This window comes from Sarcophilus harrisii, chromosome 6, assembly GCF_902635505.1.
Source record: "Sarcophilus harrisii chromosome 6, mSarHar1.11, whole genome shotgun sequence".
NCBI classification, from domain to species: Eukaryota; Metazoa; Chordata; class Mammalia; order Dasyuromorphia; family Dasyuridae; genus Sarcophilus; species Sarcophilus harrisii.
The window spans coordinates 116637973-116654008 of record NC_045431.1 but is presented as its reverse complement, the minus strand read 5'-3'; the positions used below and the strand labels follow the sequence as shown (position 1 = coordinate 116654008).

The following is a 16036-nucleotide window of genomic DNA, read 5'->3' as shown; positions in this document are numbered from 1 at the left end:
TTTTCTTTATACAAGGTATTTTCTTACATAATTTTAAAGTATTTTCTACTAAAACTGAGCTTGTCTTCCCACAGAGCCTTCATAATAAGCATCTTTCTAATCCTGATGAACATAAAATGAAACTTGCATTGTTTTAACTGTCCCTAATTATTAGTGATTTTGGAACATTTTTTTCAGTTGATTCTTATACTTCTTTGGATATTCTTTGAATATTCATCTATTGATACATGATTTAATCTTACATAATTTTGTCAACCCCCTGTGTCTTTTTATAAATTTTCATCATAGTTATAGGCATCTTTCTATTTTCTGATTTTTTTTTATGGTATGTGTTTTTATAATTAGATTTTTTTCTATTTACAGTTTATTGCTATATATAAGATACAGAACTAAACCTGCATCTGTCCTCAGAGATGAAAAATGAAAAGGACCTATATGTACAAAAATAATTATAGCAACTTTTTATCGAGCAAAAGAAATTGAGAGGCTACCCATCAATTGGGGAGCGGCAGAGCAAGGTGTGGTATGTGATCATGATAGAATACTATTGTGCTTCTTCTTTTTTTTTTTTTTTTAATACTATTGTGCTTTAAGAAAAGACAGGCAGGATTCTTTCAGAAAAACCTGGGAAAATTTACATGGACTACTGAAGCCAAGTGAAATGAGCAGAACCAGAAGAACACTGTATACGGTAACAGCAATACTGTGTTATGATCAACTATAAATGACTTTGTTATTCTCATCAAAATGATTCAAGACAATTCCAAAGAAGTTATGGTAAAACTGCTCTCCACCTTCAAAAGCAGAGTCTGAATACAGATTGGAATATATTTTTATAACTTTATAATTTTTTTTAGTCAGTATTTTCTTTTGCAACATGGTTAGCATGGAAATGCTTTTAATGACTGCACATGCATAATCTAAATCAAATTACTTGCCTTCTCAAGGAGAGGGGGAGGAGAGGAAGAGAACTTGGAACTCCAAAAAAAAAAAAAAAGTTAAAAATTTTATATATAATTGAGATAAAAACAAAAATCAACAACATAAAAATGAATTAAACTTATTTTCACTAAACTGTTTTCCAGGTTTTTTCACAAATTTTGGTGAATAAAAAATTCCATTTCTAGTAGTTTGTGATGCTGAGTATATGGGATACTACACTGCTCTGAACATTTGTTTCTAGATCTTACTTATCTGATGTACCTACTTTTCTATTTTTTTTTTAGTATTAGATAAGTCCTGCTATAACTGTTTTGGGGCATATGCCTAGAAGTGGAATTGCTGGATCAAAGAATATGAACATTTTTGTTACTTTCTTTGCTTAACTTCATATTGTTTTCCACAATGATTGCTTCACAGCTCCACTAATAATGCATTAGCGTGCCTATCTTCACCACTCCTCCAACTTTGATTATTCTCATCTTTGCCAATTTGCTAGATGTGTGAAGTAAAATTTCAGGATTGCTTTGATTTGTATTTCTCTTATTATTACTGTTTGAGAGCATTCCTTCATTTATACCCTCTGACTCTTTATGTACTGAGGAATGGCTTCTGATTTTATTTATATGTGTATATTTCAGTTGACAAGACCTTATCAGGGATATATGATGAAAACATTTATTTTCCCTTTAATGTATTTCTTTTGGGAATCCAGGTCCAGAGTTTCTCTGAATTCTTCAATTTACTCTTAGACATCATAAAACAACCAAGGGATAGCAATAGGTGAACAATACATTATTAATTCTATTTCCTCTATGTTCATTTTCAGATAAATAAGAAGAAAAATATACCTGGTTTCAAACCAGCAGTGAGTTTCACATCTCTGATTGGGGTCTTCTCTTGTGACTGAATGGTGACAGTTAAACAATACATCTCATTAGTCAGGGCAGGGGGCTCATGTTGGAGACGAACAGAAATATTTGGAACTCTGGAAATGATCCTTTGAAAACAAAATACAAATACATAACTGATTTTTTAAAAAGAGTTTTCTTAAAACAAAACATCACATCTTAACTCTGACTAGCAAGAAAGACTTACATGGTATTTGCTTGAATTATTATGCTGTCCCAATGAACTTCATTATCTGGTAACTTAGGCCGCCTTTTGAAAGAACGGGCAGCCTGCAGTGCTTCTTGGGAGGAAGCAGCATCTCCTCCTCCTCCCTGCCAACTTAAAACCACACATCTTCCAATTTCATTGCCCAGGATTAGATCCACTGAAGAAATCTAAAACAAAGAATTCTCTAAAAAACTCCATTTCACACATTCGACAACTTCCAACCCCAATCACCGTTATGGTTCATTTTGATGGCCATAGTGCCCTTAAACCTCTAAAGTCACAAATCTTTTATTGATTAAAAGATTAATTAAATTCACATTGTATATATAAGAAAAAGGAAGCAAACTCAGCATTTCCTGGAACTAATAGCATTCTGACTTCTGAAGAATGCTACTTAAATTCAACTAATAAGTATAAGTTTTATTATTAAAATAATAAGAACAAAACTATAAAGATAGCAATTTACAAACATTTGGGATAAATGTAGTCAGTCATTTGGGATCTTAAAACTAAGAAAGTTAAAATTTCAAATCCAAAATAAGAATGATTCTTTTTATTGATATGCAAAGGAATGTTCACATATAAAAAATATAGAATTATCAATTTAATCATGATATACCTTCCTTTATGTAAACATTTTCAAATTCAGTAACTAACCTCAATTTTCTTTCCCACATCTTCAGTTTTTGCAACAAATTTAAAGGTAAATTTCCTTGTTTTACCAGGAACTAGACACATGGTCCCCTGGGCTGAATTTTCCAAAACATCACCCATTTGCTGTGCATCTTCTATCACACAGAACTGGTTATATTCCTGTAAAAGGGATAAATTTTAATCTCAAATCACTCAGTTCAATTTAGAACAATACAGGTATCTTTAATATATTAATATTACAACACTTCAACCTTACAAACATTATAAAATGTTAAATACTGACAATTATGATTAATAAATTAGAGAGAATTAAAGATAATCCTTCCCAACTGAGTTGCTGATATTCAAAAAGAGAACATATTACATTCTATAAAATTCCTTAACTAATACCAAGATCAAAAAAATATATTTTAGGGTTCTACTCTTTTGTCACAAGTCAACAACATATGTTAATAAATTTGTCCTTATTCTTAAGCGCCACTTTCTCTTTATAGTACAGAGGACTGAAATAAGAGAATGCATGAAAGTATATTGCTTCTCCCTTTAAGTCAAGGCAGTTTTAATACAACTTAAAAAGCTCTGGTTTGTGAGTGAAACATACTAGTTTTAATTCTCAGTTCTACCTATGTGACTTTAAACAAGCCATGCTAACTTTTGATCCTTAAATTAGCCCCAAATTACTAAAATCAAATTAGATTAACTGTCTGTACTCTGCAAACTTATGTAGGGATGTTTATCACAAAGAACAATTTCTGGTTTTTATTTGATAAGATTTATCTATTATTGATAGGTGAAACACAGAAATCACTAACTATGAAATAACAGTCTGATGACTTAACTCAAGCACAGAAGTGGCTTCCACTCTAGTGAATATTGACAACTTACTGACATAAAAGACATACTTCAAGATTGAGATCAATATTATAGCAATGGCTAGCATTTGTAGAGTGCTTTTAAGATTGCAAGTATTTTAAGATCAATCAGAAATCATTCTGTTTCCTGTTTAGAGGGGGGAGGTGTCCATTTCAATTCCCTCCACTCTTGAAATTGAAGTATTAAGTTAGGAAGAGGTCCTTACTGGATACTGTCCAAATTTTGAACTTGTTAAAATGGACGAACTGTCACAAATAAGGAGAAAGAGGGTAGAAATGTCAATATCTTTGCAACATCAGTTCACTCTGCATGAATTCTCTATATATTTGATGCTGTTAAATAAAATCACCTGAAATCTGTCCTTCCTAAGTGCACAGTATTGCCCAATTCTTCTAGTATTTCTGTAATTGTTTTATTTCCTTTAATGAGTCCTCTACTTTTTTTCACTCCTTAACTATGGGTATTTTCCCAGCTTAATATTTGGTTTTATGTTCTAAGTTCCTACCCTTTGAAAATTCATCTAACTTCAGTTATTTCAATGCTGATGACTATGAGCCTAGATGGCTCATGTTATAGATGTTATAGCCAAAGATTCTCCAGGGAAAGGCAATTCAAGGGGAATAAAAGATTCTCGAAATTCTGAAAAAGCTAAATAATTCTAAAAAAAAGAGAAATAAGAAAAAATAATATATAGAATACAAAGAAAATTCAAATTTTAACATATACAAAGATGGGAACAAGAATAGATAACAGAATGAATATACAAATAGGTAACAAAGTCCTATAAAAATGTCATGATCATTTAAGGCCCCAAACTAGCTGAGGTATAAAATCAGAAATCTGGCATGAAAATAAAAATCCGGTCTCTTATTGCAAGTCAACATGTAAAGGCAGTTAACCTGCTTGTAAACAAGATTTGTACCGTAATTAATTTTAAGGCTGAACACAAGAGAAATTCTTTTGTCATTACAAATTCATGAACAACTGAAATATATTAAATCTGCTAGTTTAAAGGAATCCTCATTAAGACACTTCTCATTTAACTACATGAATAAACAAATCAAAAATGTATTACCTGATTATTAAAGCTAACACAGAGCTTGGAAAACCTGATGGGATGCGGACAATCAGCTTTCAAATAAATATCAAACTGAACAGGCACATCCACATGAAAGCTTGGGGCTAGAAATCTGGCTTTGCACTGTACTAGAAATTTAAAATAAAAAGAGAGAGTAGTCACATACTGCCAGATACCAGTTCTACATTCATTTATTTTTTCTTCAGAAGGGGTACATTTCTATTACACATTTTTATTACATTTAAAACATTTCAATCTCAATAAATACAATTGCATTTCAGAGATATATAAAAACAAAACTTTATGAAAATGAAGATCCAGTGTTGTATTTCATTATAAAAGATTTTTTTTAAAAAAGTTTTAGGCAAAAATAACAAAACTCATTTGGAAGTGGAAAAAAAAGTCAAGATTATCAAGAAATACAGTGAAAAGTAGTTAGGAAAGTTAAACTATGCTGTACTACAATAAGCAGTAATTATAAAAATTAACTAGTACTAAATTAAATTAAAAAACAGAAAAGTATAAGACTACCTAATGAAGTCCTAAAAACAAACATATACAGCTGGCTAGTATTTAATAAGTAAATTCAAGAATGCAAAATACTTGGAAAAGGGACCTCTATTTTATAAGAAGTAAATGATTTCTAGAGTCCCTCCCAATTTATTTTCTGCTTGAAATTTCAAATGGATAATAGTCTAAACATAAAACAAAACAGTTTAAAAAAAAAATCAAGAGAGAATGGAAACATATCCTTCAATATTATGGATGGAAGAATTTGTAAGAATATAAGAAAAGACAAATTAAAAAAAACTAAAACAGCTTTTGCACACACACATACACATTCAATGAAATCAATCCGACTATAATCAAAAGGAAAATATAGCTTGGGGGGAAACTCTTTTGATTAAATATAACTTTTATAGAAGTATGACAATCCAAAAGCTGTAAGGAATTGATGAAAATCTCAAAGGTTTTTAAAACCCTAATAGATAAATGTTCAAAAAATAGAAACAAAGTTTTCAAAAGAAACATAAGCTATCCATAATCCTATTAAAAAGTTTAAAATTGGGGCAGTTAGGTGGTGCAGTGGATAGAGCACCAGCCCTGAAGTCAGGAGGACCTGAGCTCAAATCTGACTTCAGACACTTAACACTTCCTAGTTGTGTGACCCTGGGCAAGCCACTTAACCCCAATTGCCTCAGCAAACAAAACAAAACAAAACAAAACAAAACAAACAAACAAAAAACTATTCATAAAAAAAGTTTAAAATCACAATTAACAAGAGAAATGTAAATTAAAATAATTCAGTAGTATCACTCCATATGTATCATAGCTTAATCTTCGTTAGCTACGAAGCTGTTAAAATATGCTAAAAAATGGAGAGGCTGTAGGACAGATAAGAAAATCTACTGCTAGTCATATTTTGAATTGGTTCAAGTCTCTAGAAAACAATTTGAAATTATATGGGAAAAGTTATATTATTATTTTATTATATCCTCTGACCCAGGAATCTCAACACTTGGGATTATATCCCACTGAGTTTACTGGCTAGAAAAGAACCATAAGATGATGTTCATAGAAACATCATCACCAATATCAGAAAGCTGTTAACAAAATACTGAGTTGTGGCTGAACTAATTAGAATAAATGAATGCAACAAAATATTGCTGGACCATAAAGGATAATGAATATGAAGAATTCAAAAAAACATATAAAAAATGTACATAAGGTGATTTAGAATGAATAAAGTGGAACGTCACAAACTATACAAAGATTTCTGTATAGTAAAATACAAAAATTTCTCTAAGTGGCAAAGCTGTGATATGTCACATGGTGTGATCATGTTTAGTAACGGTGGTACCACAAAGGGTTTAAAAAAGACCATATTTTAAATAATCAATGAAGCAGTCAGATTCTCAGTTTACCACTCTGTTGGAGAATAAGGGGGAAACAGAAAGAAATATGAAACTGACTATGGAATATGCCACAACTACACACTTAAATCTTATTTTCTGACTCTCCTAATTTTACAGAAGTTGTTTCTATAAATAGAATCATTACTTACCAAATGGTACAAAGTCCTGGACACCTATTGTGAAAATATTGCTACCTGCTAAGGAAACACGATCAGCCCATAATTTTTGAGCAGTTTTCACAGCTGATATGTCACAATCAGGTTCTGGTTCAGGATTTTCATTCTGTACCAATATAAAATCACACAATTCATTCAATTTAAAAGGAAAAAGGAAAACTGGGGGGGGGGGGGGGGGGAGGAGAAGGAGAAGATGTCCAATTTTTCAACACTCATTAACTATTAAGCTCTGCCTATGTGTCAGGAACTATGCAAGATAGTGAGGTACAATAATAAAAATCCTTCATCTCTAAAGTTTATATGTATTAATGGAGATATTTTATAAGTATATGTGTTCATAGAGTAAATACAAGGTAATTTGGAACAAATTGGAACTGGAAGGGTTTTTGCGCAGAAAGTAGTACTTGAACTAAGTGAGAAATTCTATTAAGGTATAGATGAAGAAAGATTACATTCTAGATATAGGAAACAGCTGGAGTAAAGATATGTAGATGGGATATGGAGTGTTTGAGAGGGCCAGTTTAGATAGAGCAATTGAAGAGTGTGGAAAAATAGGTTGTGGTCAGGTTAAAAGACAAAACAGATTATATTTGATCTCAGAAGTGCTACTAGGGACAAAAGAAATTACTAAATAGGAAAGAGACACATAGAATGTTTAAGGAAAATTACTTTGGCTTCTGGATAGAAGATGGATTAGAGGTAAAATAGAATAATTAGGAAGCCACTGCAATAATCTAAACAAGAGGTGATGAGAGATTGCACGAAGGTGATTTAGGAGAAGTGAGAAGGGGACAGAAGTGAAGGAAATTGTGGAAATAGAAACAATAGAATTTGAAAATTCACTAGATATGTAAGTGAAAGAATGCACAGTGCAAAGTTACAATATTAAGGCTCTAAACCTGGGAGTCTGGAAAGATAGTATTAACTTCAACAAAAATAGGGAAGTTTAATAGAAAGGTAGATTTGGGGAAGAAAAAAATAAGATCTTACCATTAAAACATTCATTAGGTTCTTTTCTATTCGAGATTTCTGATCATCTTTTAGGGTAGAAGCTAATATGAAAGAGTATGGAAAAAAAATAAAGAGCTGTAATGATTGAAATTTTCTCATTTTAAAAAAAAAGGAGCATAAACATACTATAGTGAACAGACTGCTAAAAATTGACATACACTTCTTCTAAAACTGTAGGCAAGTGATTTCATCTTTCTAAGCTCTATACAACATCATAAATGATTAAGTTAGAGACAAATTCCCATACCCACAAAATCACAAATGCTTGAATTGACATAAAGAAAAATGAAAAATCCCTTCAAGGACACAGGCAGATAAGGCTTCATAATGGCTCAGTACAAATATTGAACTGATTCTATTTTGTCCATAAGTCTTTCAACCCTTATTGTGAAAAATCACATGTGTGTGTGTGTGTGTTAAAGCATGATGTTCTCATGTACATCCAAACTGATTTGGGAATATCTCCAAAATCCTGTTACCTGCCCTGCTAATGCTTCCTTCCACCATGCCTGGAGGAGCCATCCTATACACTTAATCTCCCTCCTCAGACTATGTTTCAACTCCTTGGGACCATTGATTCCAATAAATTTTAGAATTAAACCCTGGGACTAAGCTGTCCTAAATGACAAATAAGTAAGCAAGTGTAAATTCATCTAATCTATTATTGAAAATCAGACCTCAGAACATAATTTATATCCCATCCAGTATCTAGGCAGGAAACCCTGAAGCATCTTGATATTTATTGTCCTACCACATCAAACTTCTCAGCTTCCTAGATTTCTACCCTTTACCCTAAAAATAAAACTACTATCAATGCTTTTAGAAAGAATGTGACAATCACTTGCCCTGTGACTCTATTCTTACTCCTTTTGGCTCTTTAGACTAAAACTCCCAAATTTTACCATTACCATTAAAACTCCTGCATATATGTTATCTCTTCAACTATAAGGAAGCTCACTGTACATTTATATTCATAGCACATAGCACTGTGCCTGACATAAAGTAGGTATTTAATGCTTTTAAAAATTTTTTCCATTCTAGTTCTTCTATAGAATCACAATCACATTTTTCCTTAATAAGATACCTCTTCCAAGGAGCTCAAGAGAATAGGTAATGTAATCTTTTAGTTGTGCCATGAGGTAGGAACATTTCAGAGCTGTGGTCAAAATAGATGTGAGTAGAGTCCACCATCCTTCACCCCGGTAATCACACATCACATAATCCAACAATCTAAAAAGAGATGAAAAGCAACCAAAATATTAGATGCATGCCTCTTTTTTCTAATTAATTTAATTAATTTTAGTTAAGGCTAAAAGTAGATATAGTTTTCATAAGAAAATTCAAGGGCTTTCTTTTCAGTTTACATATAAACATCAAAAATCTAGTAAACTATTCAAATAAGACTTTTCAAATGAAAGCACAATAGTCTATGTCTGACTACTGGGCAAAACTTTATTCAGATTGCTAGCAAAAGATTAAGACAGTAGGTAGTGCTTAGAATAATCCCACTCAAAATGAGTCGCAAGTTATAGGAGAATAGTAGCTACTTTCAATAATAAATGTACAATGAATTTGACTATAAAAAATACTACAGTGATTTCATGATGAGAACAATTTGTGTCAATATAAGGCTATTGAAAATTAGTCGTAATCATACTTACTTCAAAGCTTTACTATAGTCCTTGGCAAAGTAATATTCTTCTCCCATCTGAACCACTATAAAAATAAAGAACTAAAATATCAGAAGCAAAAACAAAACCTATCTAATTTCTAATATGATGCTTAAAATCTATTTCAAGTCATATATAACTAAAGAGGGCAATTGATACTTACTGAGATGACTCTTCATTCTTGGACACTTATATTTTTTAAATTGTGCAACAGCATTACTTAGAAGAGTTATTATTATTTCCTATCAGAGAGAATCAAGTAGGGGGATACTGTTAGAAAACTACTTGATGCTGACCTTGAGGAACATGAGTGTTTAGAGAAGAACCCTCACCGAGTGGCTGACATTCCTTTCCTTCAGCTGAAGAGCAAGAATTCCCGCTTTCTCTTTTTCAGGATCAGAAAGATCAAAACCTGAACAAAATAAATTTTAAACAATACATTTCACTATAACACACTAAACAAATTCTTCACAAGAGTAATAGGGACAAAATCCCTAAATCCTCCATAATGCCATGAACATTCTTTCTTATAAGATTCTTAAGAAATAGCTGTTACTTTAAGATCTTTATTCTGAAAAGAAAATTTTGGACTCAATGTGATTTCATCTTTGAAATTAATACAGCTGAAAGATAATTAAGAACTACTATTAGCCTTCCTATGTTTATATAATTCACTTCTCTGCAGAGTTTCTTCAAGTAATAATTCCTTGACAAATAAGATACCAATCATTACAAGGATGACAAGCATTATCTTCATAATTTCTGTAACTTGGAAAGAATCCAGAGAAGTTATTTCTTAGATCATTTGCAGTTGAATCACATTTTAGTGAGTTAAACATAGTAAACTAAAATTTCAGTATGAATTGATTTGTTATTGTCAAAGTGGATTTCCAAAACAGAAAACTTAAAAATCTAGTCAAAACACTGCAGAAAATAATAGTGATACACTAAGCCTAATTTTTAGTGAATTACTAAAAACCTTGAGTTATATGATTAATTATAAATGGATTCTCATGATAAATAAAATCTCAAAAAGATACTCTAACAATTGCAATGAAAAGTTAAATCCATAAAAAAAAGTGTTAAAAAAGCCCAAAGACAAAACAAATTTTTCCTTCATAATATATATACCCATTGACAATCAATGGGAAAAGTGTGGCAGGAATTTTACCTTATGGAAATAAGGAAAGAAAACACATTGCTTATAGTTTAAAAGACAACAATAAGCTTTATTTCATACATACTTAGATTGAAAGAAAAAAACCTCATTTGGCCTACATATATGTGTGTACATACATATATGTGTGTGTATACATACATATATATATATATGTATACACATACACATTATATAAACATATGTATATGTAAATAAGAGAAAAGGAGAGGGTAGAAGGGGAGAGGGAGAAGGGAAGTCTCCCCAAGGCAAATGGACTTCTGAATAGGATCCATTTCCTATAGCCATGCTGCGTTTATAACTAGTCAGCCACTGGCCTTAGCAGCATTTGTTATATTCTAGAGGGGCCAGAAACTTTTTAATTTGTTGGTTTATTGTTAGTCTAGTTTGAGATGAGGAAGCCTGTTTTTTTGGTGAAATTTGCAAAGAGCTGGAGTAAAGAAGAACCAGAAATATAGGATAAAGGCAGCTGGATATTTACACTAAAATAAAGGCTTATTATAAAATGGCATCCTTCAAAAAGAAAGGAGAAATATAACAAACCATGCCTGCTCCCCCCCAACCCCAATGCGGCAAAAAAAAAAAAAAAAAAAAGACTAACTTACTTAGAATTCCTTGTCTCCAAGCTCTCTGTCCATAAAAGTCAAGTGTGCCTGTTTGTGTTTCTAAGGGATCAGGACTGGGATACATCACAGAGTTCTGTAAATTCATTAAATAAAATCTTAAGAATAGAGTGATATTTTTTTTTGTTACAAATTCCTTCTTCTTCCTCCATATATATTCATTACAAGGTTATTTTGAAAAAAATTCTAGAAATGTATATGCTAAATTTACATTCAAACACCTAGATATATTTTAAAAACAAGTACTAGACCAGATTTATAAATGTATTATATATTTTCTATTTTGTTGTTGTTCTGTTGGACTTTTCATAAATCCCTTTCGGAGTTTTCTGGGCCAAATACTAGTGCCATTTCCTTTTCCAGATCACTTTACAAATGAAGAAATTTAATCTGGTAATCAGGATTAAGTTATTTGTCCAGGGTTATAAAGCTATTTTCTGAGGCTGGATTTGAACATATGTCTTCCTGACTCCACATGTGGCACTCAAATTCAAGATGTTGTACAACTGTGAAAGAATCTTGTTTTCCTATAGAGAAAATTCTTTTTTTTTTTTTTTAATAGCCTTTTATTACAGGTTATATGCATGGGTAACTTTACAGCATTAACAATTGCCAAACCTCTTGTTCCAATTTTTCACCTCTTACCCCCCACCCCCTCCCCCAGATGGCAGGATGACCAGTAGATGTTAAATATATTAAAATATAAATTAGATACAGAATAAGTATACATGACCAAACCGTTATTTTGCTGTACAAAAAGAATCAGACTTATAGAGAAAATTCTAAGGAAGGCAAGAACCAAAAGGATATCATAAGCGTTTCCAATAATGTCCTCCTTTTCAATCTCTGATACCCTAACCACGATTCTTACTTGTGGTAAGATTTGTAAAGATTCCAACACTTACTCATTGTGTTTAAAGGAAAAAGATAAATTTAAGCTGTGCAATGATGTTTTAACTGAAACAATGATTTTCATCTCCTTTACTGAGGGAGATAAATTGAAACTTTTGCCTAAGAAAAGTTTTGTCTACAAGAATGCTCAACTGGAATTTAAACATGCTTTCCATTTAAAAGTGACATCAAACTTCTAACTCATTGGTTTAGTAAAACAAGTGAAGCAGCTATGATGAAGAGGAATATTGACTTTAGAGCCAGAAGAAGTAGGTTCAAAACTTGCCTAACTTTCTAACAGCGGGCAAATGATTAAACCTCTCTGATCTTCAGTTTCCACAGCTGTAAAATGAAGATAATAATAATGTACCTTATAGAATTAGTTTTGTAAAATATATGCTAGATAAATATTAGCTATCATATTAAAGCAGAAAACAATAATCATAATTCTTGAAAAGACATATATGGTACAAACTCAATTTTGCAGGCTAGAGGAAAAATATCACCACTATTATCCACTAGTCACAGCTACATGGTTAACTGAATGAAAGATTTATTCTTTTAAAATTTAGTTAACATTTAAATCAGTAAATTACCTCATGGCTACAAAGTGCTTTTGAAAGCTGTTTCCGTTCCTGAGAATAGTATGCTGCTTGCTGATAATAGAAACCAGGATTCTGAGTTTGAATAGCTGTCAAACCTAATTTGATAGCTTCATCAAATAAATCTCCAAAGGCTTGGAACCTTCAAAGAAACAGAATTAAAATAAAATTATTTACGGAAATGTTTAAAAGAATTGCACACATTTAATCTATATCAAATTACTTGCTATCTGGGAAGGGAGAAAGAAAGAAAGGAAGGAAGAAAAATTTGGAACACTAAGTCTTAGAAAAATGAATGCTGAAAACTATCTTTACATATATTTGGAAAATAAAATACTATTGAAAATGGTAAAAAATAGTAATAGTAAAAAACAATAATAGTAATAAAATGCTATTGAAAATTATTGGAAAATAAAATACTATTGAAAATAGTAATAGTAATAGTAACAAAATACTATTGAAAAAAATTTTTTAAAAGAAACATCAAATAGAATTTTAAATAAATTAAAGAAAGAGTAAAAAAATATGTTCACCAGTTATTCACTTAAGAAGCATTGGGCTTTCTATCCATTTTTGGCAGATTGTAATGAAATTATACTCTTTAGTTTAACATGTTATAATATCTTACTAAAAACTCTATTAGACATAAATTCAAACATTTGAATCCTCATACTAAAAGTAAATATCAATGTAATAAAAGCCTCTATGCTTTTGACAAGTGTTTCATTTGCCCAGAAGACAAAAAAAAAGGTATCAGAACAGCTAGCATGATTCACTATCAACTGCTAGAGTAACTATGATTACATGTTGACCAATTAAAAACCTTTCTATTAACTCTAAACAAACCCTGATGTAATCTAGGATTAAATGCAATTCAATGTAAGATGACCTATTAATTTTAACACTAAAAACATACTGTTTAGACATCCAAGCTGCATGTTCAAAAGCCAACTCTGCACTTCCAATTTTTTTCTTACACAAATCTATGTGCTTTCGGAACTGAGCAATTGCATCCAATGGAGTGTTGTGCTGGAAACATAACCTGCAGATCTACAAAACACAAAAATCACCTATGGGTCAAGAAGTGTGGCACCATAAGGCACATATCCACTTCATATAATCCTCCTGTAAGAAAAGCTAAATGAAAAATCAAAACACATCGTTCCTTAAGAACCTTTAAAAAAGGATAGTTTCATCTGTTTACCAGTTATATGAAAGTACTAGAGTTAGTTATTATCTATAGATTAAAAAAATAAGATAACACAGGACAAAAACAAAAATAAATTTCAAATGAGATCTAAGCTTTTCAAAATAGATAAAAATAGAGGTACTAAATATATATATATGACAACTCAAAAATCTACAAAATATTCTAGAAAAGTCAAAAGCCAAAAATTTAATTTCTAGAACTTACAGTGAGTTAACAATTCTAAATAAAAATTCTAAATACAGTTATCTCTTCCATATCATGACTTGCCTATCATGATTTCAAAATACTGCCAATTGGCGTAAGAAATTAAATAGGAAGGAGGGGGCAGTTTTGTGGAAGCTCCAGATGACATAGAAAAAGTTCAGAAACTCAGAAATGCAAAAAAAAAAAAAATATATATATATATATATATATATATATATATATTATGTCTAGTATCATATAATATCAAATATTCTATCTTTTCATTCCATAATACTTCAAACTTTTCTAGAAGAGAAGGCTAAAAAAATCTACTTGGCTAGGGATAACTGTAAAACAGTAACAATTCTGAATAAAAGTGTCAAGTTCAGAATTTCAAAAAAAAAAAAAAAATTAATCCTCCAAACAATAATAAAAACAATATATCTCAAAATTGTTAAAATTTTACTAGAGTGTAGACAATTTAAAAACTTTCCTTTTACTTCTGCCTCTCCAACATCAACTCTCTGAAGAATTGGGCAAAGGCAAAAAAGGGCATGTGAAAAGATGAAACCAAGAATTCATAATTAAGTTTCCTTGAATAAGAGTGTCTACTTGAGGTGAGATGATAATAAAATGCCAGGATCTCAGAAGCAAAAAGTGAATCTGACCTGAGAATTTAAAAAAATACAATTGCAGAATAGCTACCATCCTCATATTTTATTTTATTAAATTAAAAGGGGAAAAAAATCCTCTTGGTGGTTAAAATAGATTGTTACCTTGTAGTTTATAAATCCTGCCATTGTTTTAATTTCCAGCATATTAGTTTCATGGGCTCTCAATTCATGTACAAGATTGTAGGCAGTCCTGTAGTTCCTAATAACAACATTTAGAAGTTAACTGTAAAAGACGCATCACATAGAACACTAACAACTATTAGGAATAAATTTCTAAGGAAAAAACTCACTTACCATATAATGTTCATCTCTAATTTCCTCAAACAAGTACCTCTTTTAAAATTATTTTCATAATAGAGGAAAGAGAAAAATTACCTTGCATCCTTTAAAGAACACAATACATATATATATATATATATATATCCATTTTTACTCTAGCCTTCATTAAAGATAACTTAATGGAAAATAAACTGGTTTTGTGTATAATTTTGATTTTAATTAAATAAGGAATTTCCGTAATGTGGAAACTCCCTCTATGGATATAGATAAAAAAAAAAATGCATACTCTCCAAGAGTTGCCTTTGCAACTGAGACTTGACCACGGTTCTCAGCTATCCTGCAACACAATCATAAGGAGGACCTGAACCAAGGTCTTCTAGCCTACAAGGTTCTGACTCTACCTCTCCATAAGTTAAGAAAATAAAAAGATAGTGATTAACACAGAAAAATAAGTTTTATGGACAATCTGAATAGGATCTTTTGCAGTTAGGTACACAAGAAAGAGGAAGAGAGTAGAAAAACTCTCCTGATATCTCATCCTCTCAATTCATTAAATTCTAATGTGAAAGAGTGTCAAAACTCTATTACTGTTGCCTTTAATCCTAAAATAAAGTTATGTGGGGGCAGGAGGGAGGGAATAGATTTTTCTATATAAATGAAAAGAGGAAATCTTGCCTTTGAATACAGTTCAATTATCTATAAGGCAGAAAAATGGGAATCCCAGCCAACCCCAAAATATCAATCTCATTTGCTTATTATGGGTTTAACGGAAATATCATAAGATTAGAAAAATAGTTCCTTTTTTGGAAGGCTATTCTTTGCACAGACCTACAAAATTCATCAATTGAAAATGATAGCATTTTCATCTGAAATTCAACTCAAGAAGTGGATTCTTTTATGCAAAGATCCAAGACAATTCTGAAAAACCTATGATGAAAAATGCTATCCATCTCTAGAGAAA

General features: G+C 31.1%; 1 protein-coding gene across 3 annotated transcripts in view; it reads right to left on the bottom strand.

The window, feature by feature from the left end:
• TRAPPC11 (trafficking protein particle complex 11) overlaps positions 1-16036 on the bottom strand; it is a 56189-nt gene that overhangs the window by 18743 nt on the left and 21410 nt on the right. For all 3 annotated transcript variants that reach the window (XM_031943115.1, XM_031943117.1, XM_031943116.1), the window contains exons 8-21: positions 14899-14995; positions 13646-13779; positions 12724-12871; positions 11219-11312; positions 9769-9848; positions 9600-9678; positions 9428-9482; positions 8851-8996; positions 7746-7807; positions 6729-6861; positions 4661-4791; positions 2716-2871; positions 2038-2225; positions 1791-1939 (exon numbers count right to left, since the gene is read on the bottom strand). In XM_031943115.1, coding sequence (XP_031798975.1) covers positions 1791-1939; positions 2038-2225; positions 2716-2871; positions 4661-4791; positions 6729-6861; positions 7746-7807; positions 8851-8996; positions 9428-9482; positions 9600-9678; positions 9769-9848; positions 11219-11312; positions 12724-12871; positions 13646-13779; positions 14899-14995 — 1652 coding nt within the window. The remainder of the gene's footprint in view (positions 1-1790; positions 1940-2037; positions 2226-2715; positions 2872-4660; positions 4792-6728; positions 6862-7745; positions 7808-8850; positions 8997-9427; positions 9483-9599; positions 9679-9768; positions 9849-11218; positions 11313-12723; positions 12872-13645; positions 13780-14898; positions 14996-16036) is intronic.